The following is a 15,113-nucleotide window of genomic DNA, read 5'->3' as shown; positions in this document are numbered from 1 at the left end:
ACAATTTTTAGAGTGTGACCGGGATCCTGGTCAAGGTGAATGATTTTTACAATTCGAAACCGTTACATTGTAATTAGTATTTAGCAGATGATTCCGTTAGAAGTTACCGTCGCGGCATCTTCCGCAGTTTGCCATGTATTTTCTTTGATTGTACAACTTAAGATAACAAAAATAAAACCTCCAGTCACGAGCTTTGAATAATTACTTTTTTACTCTTTTTTCTGGACCATTCCTTGATTAAAAATATCATATGTACCCCACGGCGTCGATAAAGCAATAGTTCCGTAACACTGCTTGGGAAATTGCGTGGAAATTTGAAAAAAATCGCCATTATATCGTTAAATTATTTGGATAAAAATAAATTGAACTCAACTTACTATTACGGAATGACTTTATCATGCGCTCCAATGAATAGGAATTGAATTTTTATTAATGCACATATTAATTTTTCTCTCTACATGAGAATCACTCGCTTGAAAAACTCTCTAAAGATTGAATTTATTTTTAGATCGTGTAGCTTGTCGGTGGATGTAAAAGAAGCTACCTACCCTGCGACTGGTGACGCCATTCAAAGCCATGGAAAGATTAGCTCATTCTGACATTCAATTGTCAGTGAAAACCATGAGGAAGTTGAAAATGTTCTTCATGAATAAAAACAGTGCGTGAATTTCAATTTGTGACTCATAATGTCGACTGCTCGACGAAATCGGTCGTTTTTAAAAAAATTCAGTGGAGCTTATAAAAGTATTTATTTTTCACATTTCACTGTGCGTGCGTAGTGAGTGAGAACACCATTAAATTATTGTAAAAATATTTTGCTTTTCCCCGCAAGTATTAAATGAATTTTTGGAACTAATTTAAATACATTTTCAGCTAAGAAGTTAATTTTTAAGTGTTACCCAATCCAAGCAAGTGTTCATTTATTGTTTGGCTATAGTGTTGACTCCATTATTTCAGTAATATCTGCGTTGGATGTGGCAATAAAAGTATAGAGTAAGTCTTTGGTGCATAATAATATTATTCGATTATAATACAGCAACAACAAGCAGCATCTTGCTAATTTGATTATTTTGACATCCTATTCGTGTGAAAAGGTTTCTATTCTCAAAGTTTTTACTCACTCAGGGTGAACAAAACTTGCTCATTCAAGCCGTATATATATATATATATATATATATATATATATATATATATATATATGTGTACATATATTTATTAGGGATATCAATATATATATATATATATATATTATATAATTATATATATAGTTAGGTTTGCTGATGACTAAGCTTTAGTTTTTCAGTCAGCCAAGGGGTTGCAAGCATTGGTGAGTGAATTGGAAATTCAGTGCGACAGGTATGGGATGAGAATCAATATTAATAAAACAAAGTTTATGCGATTTTCTAGAAAAAAAGGCTAAGCTTAAAATTAAAGTAGGAGGGCAAAACTAGAGCAGGTGGAACAGTTTACGTATCTCGGTAGTGTTTTGGACCAACACGATCAAAGTAGTAGGGACGTAAGGAGAAGCTTGCGCTAGGCAAAGAGGCTTTCACAAGGAGGAGGGAGTTGATGACAGGGACGTTGAGTAAGGAAGTTAAGAAAAGACTCGTAAAAACTTTGATATGGAGCGTAGCTATGTACGGTGCGGAAACGTGGTCATTGAAGCAGGAGGATAGACGTAGACTGGAGGCTTTTGAAATGTGGGTGTGGAGAAGAATGGAGAAGGTGAAATGGACCGAGAAGAAAACAAATGAGGAAGTACTTGGTATGGTGGGCGAAGAGAGGGGTTTGTTGGGAGCAATCCTATGGAGGCAGGAAAAGTGGATGAAGGGGGATTTGACCGGCAGTGGGATGTTGAAAACTGTGATAGAGGGGAGAATTTTGGGCAAAAGAGGAAAGGGAAGGAACAGGATAGGGATGTTGGACGGGATGAAGGGAGGAAGAAAATACTCAGAGATGAAGAGGGACCTGATGTAGAGTAGGATGGTAGATTTTATGTTTTGTTAGGAGTAATAAAATGTTTGTTTGGTAGTTGTGTCCATCCAAAAACCTACCTTAACCGGTAGATTACCTTAAAAAAAATATATTTATATATACATACATATATATATATATATATATATATATATATATATATATATATGTATATATATATATACATATATAGAATCCCGACACAGCGAGCGAGGTACTCGCCGGAGCCGGGGTCTCCTTTTGTGGTGGGTTTGCAAAGAATATTTCCCAACCGCCCGAACCGAAGCAATGAACTCCGAGGGGCTTCACCCTCCCTCCCATTCCACTCAAATTTGAAGTTGCACACCTCGTGAAACTCTCAGTATATTGCTAATTTGATTATTTTGACACCCTATTCGCGTGAAAAGGTTTCTATTCTCAAAGATTTTACTCACTCACGGTGAACAAAACTTAGAATAAGGAATCAAGTGATCTCATGACATTATTTTCCTTTTCATCCTGCGTGATTAACAATGATTTCGTGAGTTTTTTGGGAAACGTTACAGGCTTATCCTATCAGAATAAACAGTTTTAGCTGATGACAAATGCACAATGTTCACAGATCGTGATTGAGGACTACTTAAATCAGAAAGGTGTTTAGTGGATTCAGAGCAATATTTTGAGTAAAAATTTTAATACTGTTTGATGATAACCAAGTTAATCCTTGCAAAATGCTTTCAATACATATTACACCTGCGTGTTTTTCTAAAAATTATTTTAGCCCATCCACCAATCCGGCTCAAGCAACTTTTCCCCAGCTTTGTTCTCATTTCGAATATGCTGCAAGTACATCTCTGGGATCCTCACGAAGTTGGATTGATTGCCGAATTGAATCGCGTGCGGCGTAGAGGAGCTGGATTTGTAAAACGCTGTTATGATACACGTAGTAGCGTATCCCAAATATTAGAGCAGCTAGGCTGGGAATCACTCACAGAGCGAAGGTTAAATTACAAATTGAAGCTCTTGCATAAATTAGAAGGGAGTTTCTTTAGCAGTGATGTTGGACATGTATGTATAATTAACCCCATCGTACTACGATAGGCGAGATTGTGTCAGTAAAATTAGGGAGATTCCAGGGTAGAACAGATGGATTTAATATATAATTTTTTCCCTGTTCGATAAGGGATCACATTTTTCGATCGCCTTAGGGTCATGTACGGGTAAAATTATTCCGGTTTGGATTCACCCCCTGCCACACACCCTAGCTTACAGGTAATTTGTAGGGTATATAAATGAATAAATGAAAACTTATTTCCAACGCCCCCCCCCTCCCTTCCTCGACGGACGGACTGCGGTTGACACGAATGGGTCACTTATTCGTGAGCAGTGGTGGGAGCTGAATTGGCAAATATAAATAACAGTAATACGATCATGTCTTGCAGAGGCATGTCTTGGAAATATCTTCCCGATTTCCTAATTTACATTAATGAATAGCATCCAAGTTTTCGATAATCCGAGATCATTCCTTCGGATACTCAACACTTTTCTCTAATATCAGGTGATATACTGAAACGCGTATTCCACAGATTTGCCATTAACACAAGTTTAAACAGTACCCAGACATTTCTTGTCCTTCTCCGATCGATTTGCGCTTCGACTTCATCATGTTTGATTTCTTCCCATTTTCCAAAATCATTTTTATTCCTGGTTGTTTTCGTTTTACCACTGAACTGGGAAGCATTTGCAGGTTTTTTTATTCCCCTTTTTTATGCCGTTGTGAGTTTTTTGCGGTTGACGGGTTCTGCTGAGGGACCACAACGATTCGCTCTTCGCATTTCGCTGTATTGGCCCTGCACTTTCTATTCTCCCTCGCAAACGTGACGGATTAGCGAGGGAAGTGCCCTCCTTTCTTCGTCCATAGATCAATACGGGAACTCCTTGACAGAAACATATGCACTCTGTATCTTTACCTCCATGCTCTTCGGTGTCTCCTTTTTACGCGTGTTATTCCGCCGACTGTGTTACGAGAATCATCTCTCCGCTGAACATGATATGCTGATTTTACACCAGTGTAGATACATTATTCTCTATCAAATGATGAATAATATAGATGTTTGGGCTAAAAGTATATTATAAGTGTTATATAATAAATAAAGCACTTAGATCTAATACTAGTTGTACTTTCCCAATGAGTTTGTATCGTATATTGTTTGTCCGCGGTCCCTTGAAGTGGTGTGGCGAAATACAGATCGGTTGAATGCACGAGTTGCAAGTCAAACAATATCGAGGAAGTTACTTTCCAATCATAATCTGATAGTTTCAACTACCTTTTCCTGTTATAAAGAGAGTTAATTGGTTTCCGTAACCGGAAAATATGCATGCTTCAAATGGTAAATCAAAATACGAATCTCACAAATCCACAGAACGTGGAGCTGGACAGGAAGAAAGGACTTCTTTTATTTCATGTGCTAGAATTAAATTCTTAGGCATGTTTTGTTGACACCTATTTGCGTCGGTATCATTAGGTTACTTAAAATGTTCTGTGGAAAGCAATGAACAGTGAAACAAATTTAATTAAACCTTGTATTCCCTAATTGATATTTGTGAAACGGACGGTGAAAGTTTTCTGTGAACTTAAGTAACAAGCATTGACAAGTCTTTATAACCTTTATTCCTTTATAACCATTGACGAAAAAACGCAGTCGGTCGCCACAAATTGGCAGCATGAAATATCACCATGTGTTCCAATCAAATTATGAGCAAAATGCTAATGATAGTGTGTAAAAAAAACATCTCAGGTGTTTTCTCCTACTAACTGCGAAATTCAATAATTAACTTGCGGTTTGGAGCAACAGGAGAGTGTAGACGAAAAACGGTAATCAATGTCATTTCATAATCCAACAAATTTTGGTGACAAATAAGCCCTAGGATCAGTTATCACGTCATTCTCTATTCCTCTCGTCAGACCACATCTTGGCCCGAATTCCGCCCAAAACCCGAGCGATTTCCTCTCTTGGTTAGAGTATTTAAGCATTTATATTTCTGTTCTCGACAGCCGTTCGGGCGCGACACATCGTTCGAGGGAGAGGTCCCACAAGGAACTATGCGGCCTCCAATCAGCAGCCTTCTTTGCCCCCTCGTGGTGGCTCTCTTGGCGCTACTCCTAACGGCGCGGCCGGGGGATGGCGCCCGCATCCTCATGGTGACCTTAGGCGGCACCAAGAGCCACAAGATCCCCTTCCTCGAGCTGGGCCGTGCCCTCATCCGGCGCGGGCACTCGGTCACCTTGATTAGCGCCTTCCCGCCAGACGCCGCTCCGATCTCCGCCGCCGTGGACCCGGCCGCCGAAGCTGGCAGGGTCAGGCGCCTGCTCTCCGCGTCGATTCACGCACCCGCCCACCTCAACCGCAACTCCAGTGAAGGGGTCCCCCTGGGCCCGCTCGACCGCGCACCGAGACACGCGATGGCATCCAAGGTGGGCTTCCTGGACCCTCCACCACCACCGTCTCCTCTGGAGGATCACGTCTCGTACGTGATCGAGCTCGCCCCTCCGGCCCTGGTGCAATTCGTCCGCGAATTCACTGATTGGGACCTGCTGGGGCGGAGGATCAACGGGACGAGCCTGCGGCAGGTGCCAGAGGTCATGGAATACGCTCACGGGACGTGTCGAGCGTTCTTGACTGACCCCGTGACCACGAGTTTTATCCGAGACCAGAGCCTGACCTTTGACTTGCTGATTGCTGACGGAGCCTTCCCGGACTGCATTGTCGGATTCGCCCACAGGTATTGTTAATAGGATTCAGGTGTGGTACCGAATGCTCACGGGTAATGGGAACTCTGACCACACGGAAAACGTTACTTAGAAGAACAATAAAATGCTGTGATGATCCGTGAGCGTCTCTACGTCGAAGGCCAACGTGTGGACGTCAGTTTCACTCTGTGTGTATTTGTTCGCGTTAAGGGCAAGCATTTCGTCTGAAGATAGTCGTTTCTTCTTCACTGTCTTGTTTGCGCATTGTTGGCAAGAATAAAAAAACGTATTCCATCTCGTATAAAGTATTTCCCAATATTTCCGAATATCTCTTAATTTTAATTGTGTATTTGGACGGCATTCCATTAATCATATTTTCTGTAAATTATCGCTCATCGCCATGGGTCATGTTTTCTTAACCGCCGAATATCTCGGCTACTGGCAGTTTGAAAATCTCTTTAAAATATTGATTTAAATATTCACGGTGTTAAGCCAATGTGGATGAGTCCAATATGGAAATATTCCTTACGCTGGCAACTCGCCTTTGACGAGGAAATTGTTACTTATTCACCGGAAAGATTTTAATATTTCTTGCCTCTAGTCGATGGAGCAATACCATTTCAAAGAAGATATTCTCTATTGCCCGCGGTCGAGATGCCCCGCGTCTTCACAGGATAATTCATGAATAAGAGATAGTTTTGTTTCGAACGTCAACCGTATGTTACGTCACGCGTCATCGGCCATTTTGTTTCACTTATTTGCAGTAAGTATTTACATTCCTGCCATGCCCGTTCAGAGTCGCGAGAGCTTTCAGTTTTAACTAAATATTTGCAAGAGAGAAATTGTTACGCTTTGATATCCACACAGTCGGTCTCAAACATGATACCCACACGTCTATTGCATGGATTGTAAGCTTAGAAGCAAGTCAATGTCGGCGAAAATAACACCTGGTTACCGTTGCTGTACATATTTATTGGAATAAACTGGAATATTTTGAGTTCACGTGGCTGTCACTAAGGCCTGGTTATGAAGCGTTATGTATATTAATATTTAATGGCAGATCCTGATTTGATATTTTATTTTATTGAGCCATCCGTCCTTTCATGGGCAGCAAGGTTAAGTCAAGGCAGTCAAGTATTAGTACTGTTCAGCATTAGTTCGAGGTCATCACCCGTGCTCTATTTACAAGACAATATGTGTGTTTTTGCTGGGTTTAAAGCGCATTCGCATGTGTACAGTCCGTTTTCAAGATTTTCGTTAGACACGAATAGTTTACTTGTTTCATTTATTTTTAATTAGAGGTTTTGTGTGTTGCATTTTCCGAATACGATTCATTTAAATTAGGATTTCATGAGATACCTACTCAATGAACTCTTTTCGTTGATTTATTTTTTCTATTCGTCTTGAATTGAATTCCTCGAGTTTAATTCCTTGAATACATCGAGGATAGCAGGCGAAGGATGCCTGAGGGTGGAAGACCTAGAAAATGTGGGACTCGAAATGTCGATATCAATAATAGGAAACTTCCAGGGTGGATTAGAGAATTTCAAAGGCTCGTATTGACCCCTTTACTCTTTGCTCTACTCTTAATCTCTCTCATTTCATTAACATGATCTCTCCCACCGTAGTACGATTGGGCCAACAATACATTTTTAACATCGCTGCTAAAGGTCTCCCTTCAATTTATGACACATTTAAATTGCAATTTAACTCTCTGTGAGTGATTCCCAGCCTAGCTCCTTTTATATTTTGGATATGCTGCAAAATTTTGCAACTCAAAGGTTTCTTATCCCAATAAAATGATCGAGGCGTTACAATTGGCGGAGATTGCAATGGCCCTCTATTGATTGCAGCGAATATAGTTCAAAAACGGGGGGTAAAGACAAAGATATTCGTGAGTCGCTGTTGAATTCCTTCACATTGAACTATTTGCATCAACGTGACACTTTGCCAGCAAGGGGCGATAATACTCTTGATTTGTTAGCAACGAGCATATTGTTTTGCATTTTATTTGACTGCCCTGCAACCCATGTCTAGAGTGTGTGGCAAGGGGTTGTGAATGCATACCAGAATAATTTTGACCCGAATTTGACCCGGACAATTCTGATCCCGTATAGTTCGTAGAAAAAATGGCATCTGAAATATATCTGCTCTACTCTTAATCTCTCTAACTTCATTGATATGATCTCACCCGCCGTGGTGCGATGGGGGTAATAACACATTTTCAACGTCAATGCTAAGGAGACGTCATTTCAATCTATGCAAGAAATATAATCTGTAATTTAACCTTCGCTCCGTGAATTATTCACAGCCTATCTCGTCTACTATTTTGAATGCGCCACTAAGTTTAGCATAACGTTTTACAAATCTAGAAATGAAGGAAGAAAAGTAATATAGGTAATAAATAAAGAGGAACTTACAGTAGGGTCCGATGTCAGGTCGTGTTTTCTGGTATAAGAGCTAATTAAAAGTGTTTTATACAGGAGTTATCTGAAAAGTTTCCGACCTCAACATAAAAATTGTAGAACTGTTCAAGAAATGTTGGGGAATGTGTTTGCGCAAACGTTGAAAAGTACTCACCAAAATTTCACCCATTTCAGACTTTCAGTTGTTTTTTGACAATCGTTTGAGAGGGTCCTTGTGTGAGGGTTTTCCTAAAAACAGAAAAATATTGAATATTTGAAGAGTCATTACATATTTTTTTTGAAAGGCAATACGCTGGAGTTCCATTCACGACTGTAAAATGTTAGGCAGGTGAAATTAAACGCGGTCATGCCAGCTTGGTTGATGATGACCGTTCGGTATAGCCAAAAACTGCGACAGCCACCGATAGCATCGAAAGAGTGCACCGTAAGTACCAGCGAAAGAGTACTGAACGACCGTCAGGCGAAGTTTAGAGAGACAGGTCACATGGTCGAGAAGCTTTTGGCGGATCCGCGTACGAGTTTCCTTTTGTTGGTCTAAGAGCACTCGCGGCAACAACTTCGCACACATACCTTTCTCATGTCCGTGTTTTCGGTCACAAGTCGATGCACAACGCTTTTAGGCACGCCAAGGTCATTGAAACCATGCGAACACTTAGTCTGTGATTCCTTTATAAAAAAGCCTTCACTCTTACAAGATTGTCGTTTTTTTTAGGTCTAAGGGAGTGCTGAACGTTGGGCTTCTTCAACATCTTCTCTACCCTCCCAAAATAACTTGTCCCACTAAAAACAATCCATTGCGTTATCACCATAAGCTGCCTTGAACATGTCATGAGTCCCTTTCCCGGTTTTGCTTAGTTTCAGGCAAAATTTAATGGTGTAGCGCTGTTCCAATAACCAGTTAATGCTGATACTTAACGAGGTAACGTAATAGAGGTTGCGCAAACGAACGATCCGCACTCCACAAAGGCTGGGAGTCAACTACCACCTGCCTCCAGCCTTTCCTGAGACTCCCCTCTCTCAAACCCAGCTAGAGAAACCGCCATCCTTCGGTCCGTCTATCCGGGAAAACAAAAAGTCATACTTCTTTTGGACAGACCTTGTACACGTACCCATCAAGCTTACTTCTCCCCTCTTTACGCTCCTTTACTTTTCACTTCTCGCGTGACGTCATCCGCGGGGTGAACGCGAATGAACAGTTATGAGAATGAAGCAGACTGTAAGTCAGTCTTGAACTCTGTGTATGTTTAACCCTTCCTATTCCTCTCTCTCTCTCTCTCTCAAACCTCTAGATATCGCGTGCCGTTCATGTACATCAACACAGTGGCGTTCCACACGACTATGCTGGCCCGCGTGGGAGTTTCGGTGCCCTACGCCGTCACCCCTTTCTTCTCATTGCCCTTCACGGAGGAGATGGATTTCTTCCAGAGAGCAATCAACGCATTCGTGCACTTCTCCATCGGCTCCCTGCAGACCGTGTACTCCGATCTCTTTCTCCAGGGGTTTGTCCGCGACGCCTTCGGTCCAGACGTGCCCAAGATCTCGGAGCACGAGAGGAACGTGAGCTTCATTCTGCAGAACGGGCACGCCAGTGTCTCCTACGCCCGTCCCTACCTGCCTTTGGTCGCCGAAGTGGCCTGCTTACACTGCAAGACCGCGAATCCTCTGCCAAAGGTAGGGAAAACTGCATTTCTTTAGTTATTTGCTTGAATGAGCATTTGATATTCAAGAAATGAATTTGACTTAGAGCGTAGCTTTGAATGTCTTCGACATTGGGATATGGGATGAGAATAGATTGGAATGGGGAGAGGCTTTTTAGATGTGCGTGTGGAGAATAATTGAATATTAAATGAAAGAAAAGAGATATAAACGAAGGTGTGCTGGGGGGAGAGAATCTCGTCGGTGAAATACGAAGAAGGAAAGGGAAAAAGGAGTTGTGAGTTATTGGGATGTTTTAGGGGCCGAGATAGATGGGAAAATATTAGGTGAGCGATTTGGATGGGGAATGGCCAGTTGTAAATGGGAGGTAGGAAGCATGTGGATCTGATGAGAAATATTTAGTGTCATGCAAATGATATTTACGGTGTTGTATTAGTTTTGTAAACTTTGTCTTTAAAAGACAAAGTATGATATTACTGATACATTATTGTCCAAGGCCTACATTTGAACCGTAGGCTACTGATAGTAATAATGAATTAATATAAAACCTATTTTTTAAATCGTTATTATTTCTCATGGACTACGACCTTGATCAATGCGACCTTGCCCAATGATCCCTGGAACAAGTTCTGGCCGGAGCAATGATAACTGCTGCATGTAGCCCATGCCAAATAGGTTTAAGGATAGGAGAGAAGCGAAAGGTAGTCCACGCAGTGTGAGGTTGACTGATTTCCGCAATGAGACGGCTGCAGAGGTGTCTAACCACAGAGAAGAGGCCACTTTTGTTCACGTTAATAATGTATGTCATTGACATTCTTCATTTTATATATTTCATCCATCATGGTGGGAATTGGTTGAATAATGTGCATAAAAATAAACAATTAAATGGTTAAGAATATAATGGTGGAAATTCTAAGAAAATGCTATGGAAAGATCAGTGCGAGAATATGGAAAGATTTCAGATACAGGGTAAAACGGAGGTACTGTATAAGAAGGTAAAAGAATTGTATTGGTGTAGCTAGGGAAAACTACACCGATTATACGAGTTAAGACAGGAAAGCTTTTAATGGATTCAGAAAAGATTCAGAAGGGACGGTGGATAGAATAGTGAGAAGATCCTTGTGGTAGATAAAGCCAGCAAACTTATAAATATACATTAAGGGGTAGAAACAGGTAAGATTGAATTCAATGTATTCAATTGAATCCATGAGTAATAACAGATAGTAAGATAGGAAACTTGAGTTTATGAGAAAATGAAAGTTAACCATTCTTTTTTAGCTCATACATGCATAATTGATTCGGAATCTAACTGATTTAATGACAGTTTTCATAAGATCAACTTTGATCGCCGCTCTTAGAAAGAGCAAAGCGGTAGTGTGTGAGGACTGTTGGCTGATAAACTTGACTTTACATATAGCAAAGGTAATCCTGAAAATATCATAATTTTGCGACTAATTTCCGAGAAGGAAACATGTGACGCCATTGCAGTGGTGGGAGCATTAGTGAAGAGGGACATAGAATACAATGGTAATGAATGTCTGTGTGTGCCTTGTAGATTTCGAGAAAACGTTCGACCGACTAGAGTCGGCAAAGCCAAAATATATTATGGCAGTAGACTGGGGGATTAATGGACCAAGTCAAATGCCTTCTCAAGATCGATAGCTATCAGTGATAAAAAACGATCGCCATACAAGGGTGCGGAAAAAATAATGCCGCGAATCAAAAGTGCTGCGTCGAAGATGTTTCGAGTTTTCGACACGGCGTACTGGGATGGAGAGAGGACGATGTCGGCAGCAGCCGTCATTCTATATCGTAGGACTTGCGCCAATATTTTATAATCTGCGTTTAAAAGGGCGATTGGCCGCAAGTCGTTGAACGACTTTGGCCGCGTCTTCTTTGTTACAAGCGTTATCACGGCGGTCCGCTGACTTGCAGTCAGAGAGCCGCTAGTTAAAATGCAGTGAAAAAGGTGGGTTAAAATAGGTTTTAAAATATCCCAGTACGCTAAATAAACTTCAAAAGGTAGGCCGTCCAAGCCGGGTGCTTTTCCCTTTGGGAATATGGAGGAGACGCAGTCCAGTTCGTCTGAACTTATGTCTCGACAAAAATCATCTTTTTGATCCGTGGAAAGCGTAGGGAGAGGCCTTTCATGGAGGATACTTGTTAAAGGTGTTTTGAAAGTGCTGGGCCGCTTCTCTAAGGAGGTCGGTGTCACCGGCGGCAGATTCTCTGACAGGGATTCTGTCTATATCGGAGCCAGAGTTGGATTTCATCCAGCACCGAAGCTCAGATAGCGTTTGGGGGCCCCCTATATCCGTGTCCAGTTCTTTTTGCCACTTTTGGGGAGCGTATTTTTGGAGGTCACGACCCAGTATAATTATTTTAGGGACGACACTTGGGCGTTGAAACCCTCCGGCGCCACATCCTTACGCAGGAGCTCTTCCAGCGCTCGGCGGTAGAAGGATATGGTGTAATTTTTTTCCCTACGCCTCTCAAAAGTTTGCCTTTTAATGTGGGTGACAATGCGGGGTTTGAAAGCCTCGTCCCACCATACAGAGAGGTTTGTACCGGGACTGAGTGCCGCGATCAGTTCACACACCCGGTGCGGATAGAATCACGACGAGTCGCGTCCTCCAACACGCGGAGGTCCATGCACCACACGGAGCCGCTGCGGTGGACGTGCGCGCCCGGGGTTGTGTCCGGGCATTTAACTCTCATGATCACTGCGCAATGATCAGAGAAGGACACCGGGAAGGTGTCCATTGTCTGGACATCATTCTTTAGGGATGCCGAGACGAAGAGGTAGTCAATCCACGTCCGAGAGTTAGACCCTTATTGCGTGAAGGGGGCGGGACCGGCGCAATAAGAACGCACTGCGTCAATCGCTCCAATGGAGTCGAGCATCAGTGAGAGCGCCCGGCTTGGATAGTATGTCACCCTATCCCTGTTCGAGGCACTATCCTCTCGGCGGTAGATGGAGTTAAAATCTCCGCCCAATATGGCCTTCCCCGAGAAGGAATACAGGTAGGGGAGGAGAAGTTCATTAAAATATGTTTCGCACTCTGCCCTCCCGCGCTCACCGGAGGGAGCGTAAAGGTTTGTGATTTGGATACCATTCACGATAACGGACGTTATTCGGCCCGAGGGGTGGCGGCGAACATGAGAGAACGGAATGCCATTTCGGACTTGGGTGGTGGTGCCAGAATGACTTTCGTCAAAATTCCCGATAGCCTTAAAGATGTTTGCATCCCATACTATGTCCTTCTTTACCTCTTGAAGGAGGGACTAACTTTGTAGTTCCACACGAAAACGATTTATTCACACGACCCAGGTTTCGAAGTAAAACTTCATCATCAGGTCAGATCAGGAAGTTTTACTTCGAAACCTGGGTCGTGTGAATAAATCGTTTTCGTGTGGAACTACAAAGTTAGTCCTTTCATTTATTTATAATGAATCGGTTCCATAAAGTTACGCCAGAAACCATTAATTATCTCTTGAAGGAGGATTAAATCAGCCCTAAGATCGCGGAGAAAATGTCGGAAAAGCCGTATAAACGACAGCAATATTTAGCGAAATAATATTCATTGGTGGAATGAGAGGACAGCTATGGGCACCGGACATCACTTACCAGAGTCATGGTCGTGGCTTACGTCGCGGCTCGAACCCGGGCGACGAGTGCTTCGCCGCTTCCCGGGACGCTTCGTCCGACGGGTCGACGATCGAGGTCTCGAGTTGTCACCCCATACCTCCCCTCCGACCTCGTCCGAAGAGGAAGACCCAGCCGTGGTCTCTACGAAGAGCGGGTTACTCGGCGGTATTCCACGGGGGGCCCTCTTCGAGCGAGCAGAGCTGTGGGCCGTTCCATCCAAGGAGGTGGCCTCAGGGGGGGCCGTGGTGGCGGACTGGTGGTTATCTGCCGAAGGGGCCACGTCTTAAGAAATCAGAGGAGATCGGACAAATTGGTCCGTCTCTACAGGAGCCCCGGGAAGATCATCGACACCTTGGCTGTCCTCAAAGGAGAAGGACGATGGAATGTCTGGGATTGTTGACGTCGACAAAGTTTTACTCGTACATGTGTCAACTTCCGCGGCCGGTGATACTTTCCTGAGTTTCCGTGATAACGGAATCGAGGGGCCCGCCGTTGGGGAAGGGGGACAGTCGCAATCGGATACATCCTCCCCCGCTGTCACCCGTGATTCTCGAGGAGTTGGAAGCCCGTGATGCAAGGATTGCGAGGAGAGCGCGTCGTTGGCGTGGCCGGAGAAAGGAAGGACGCAGGATTATCCGTCCTCTTTTGACGGGGTCACGGAGATAGGGGCCGGTGGTCGTGAGAGTATATCCGAGCTGGTAGGGACCGCAGCTTGATCGATGTTCGAAATCAACGGTGAAGTGTCGTCCGTCCTCTTCTTCTTCGGATCCCTTTCTTCCATTGACGACTTTCGCTCCCTCTGAAATTTCCCTCCAAGTGGAGGGGGAAGCAGGGGTTCGGCGGGAACAGCTGGGGGCGCATCCTCGATAAGTATCAGCGACCGCCCCCTCTCCTCCACAGCCATCTTGGGCTCATCCACCTTTTCAGCGGTGTTCGGGTTGGAGGCCAACAACATTGCCTCCGCATAGCTCTTCCCTCCCTGGTTCCGAGGGTAGGTTTGCGCTCGTAGCCTTCTTGGTTGCAACGGGCGCAGGTGCGGCGCTGACCCTCTTAGATGATGATGGCCCGGTTTCCGCCGATGTGGAGGTACGAGGGGATATTTCTTTCGACCGTCATCCGCACCACTCTCGTACCTGTCAGCACGCGCGCCATCTTGTCTCCTTCCCACCTGTTCTCCCACGAGCGATGGATGTTTCCAAAACGTTGAAGCTCGCCTGTTATAGCTTCCAATGGGGTCTCCACGGGGAGACATAGAACCCTGACATTACAAGGGCTACCGGAGGTCTCGTCCATGGTAATCGTCGTCCTCGGATCATTTTTGGATGGAAACGGTAGTTTTCGTGGGATATTATCTAGAATCCTCTTCATAATAGCTTCAGTTGCCAACTTCAGGAATACCAAATGGCGGTTATATCCAAACTGAATCGCCACAATCTTTTCGGGTGTGAGGCCCAGCGACTCTAGTGTAAAGAGGTGGACCTCCAACGGAGTAGGGGGCTTTGCCTTCTCATCAACTTGCAAGGCGAGCGTGTTCACGTGACGTACGACCATTTTGAAACAAATCAAATCGAGCACGCCAGCGCGAAAAAAAAGGAAGAGCGCACCGAAAGCACTCCAAGAAAGAAAAAACACTCGTGTTTACTCCCTCCCCGCTACACGCACCCGGCGGTAGCAAAGA

The 15,113-nt window shown here is 43.7% G+C and overlaps 1 protein-coding gene across 1 annotated transcript in view; it reads left to right on the top strand.

Moving 5' to 3' along the window:
- Nucleotides 1-15,113, top strand: part of LOC139687931 (uncharacterized) — a 537,017-nt gene that overhangs the window by 508,514 nt on the left and 13,390 nt on the right. The window contains exons 6-7 of the mRNA XM_071585280.1: nt 5,009-5,736; nt 9,420-9,801. Of these exons, the coding sequence (XP_071441381.1) occupies nt 5,009-5,736; nt 9,420-9,801 (1,110 nt within the window). The remainder of the gene's footprint in view (nt 1-5,008; nt 5,737-9,419; nt 9,802-15,113) is intronic.

The sequence above is a fragment of the Hetaerina americana genome, unplaced genomic scaffold, assembly GCF_022747635.1.
Source record: "Hetaerina americana unplaced genomic scaffold, ioHetAmer1.1.p SCAF_2, whole genome shotgun sequence".
NCBI lineage: Eukaryota > Metazoa > Arthropoda > Insecta > Odonata > Calopterygidae > Hetaerina > Hetaerina americana.
Note: the sequence above shows the minus strand (reverse complement) of the source record. Positions and strands in the feature narration are given on the sequence as shown.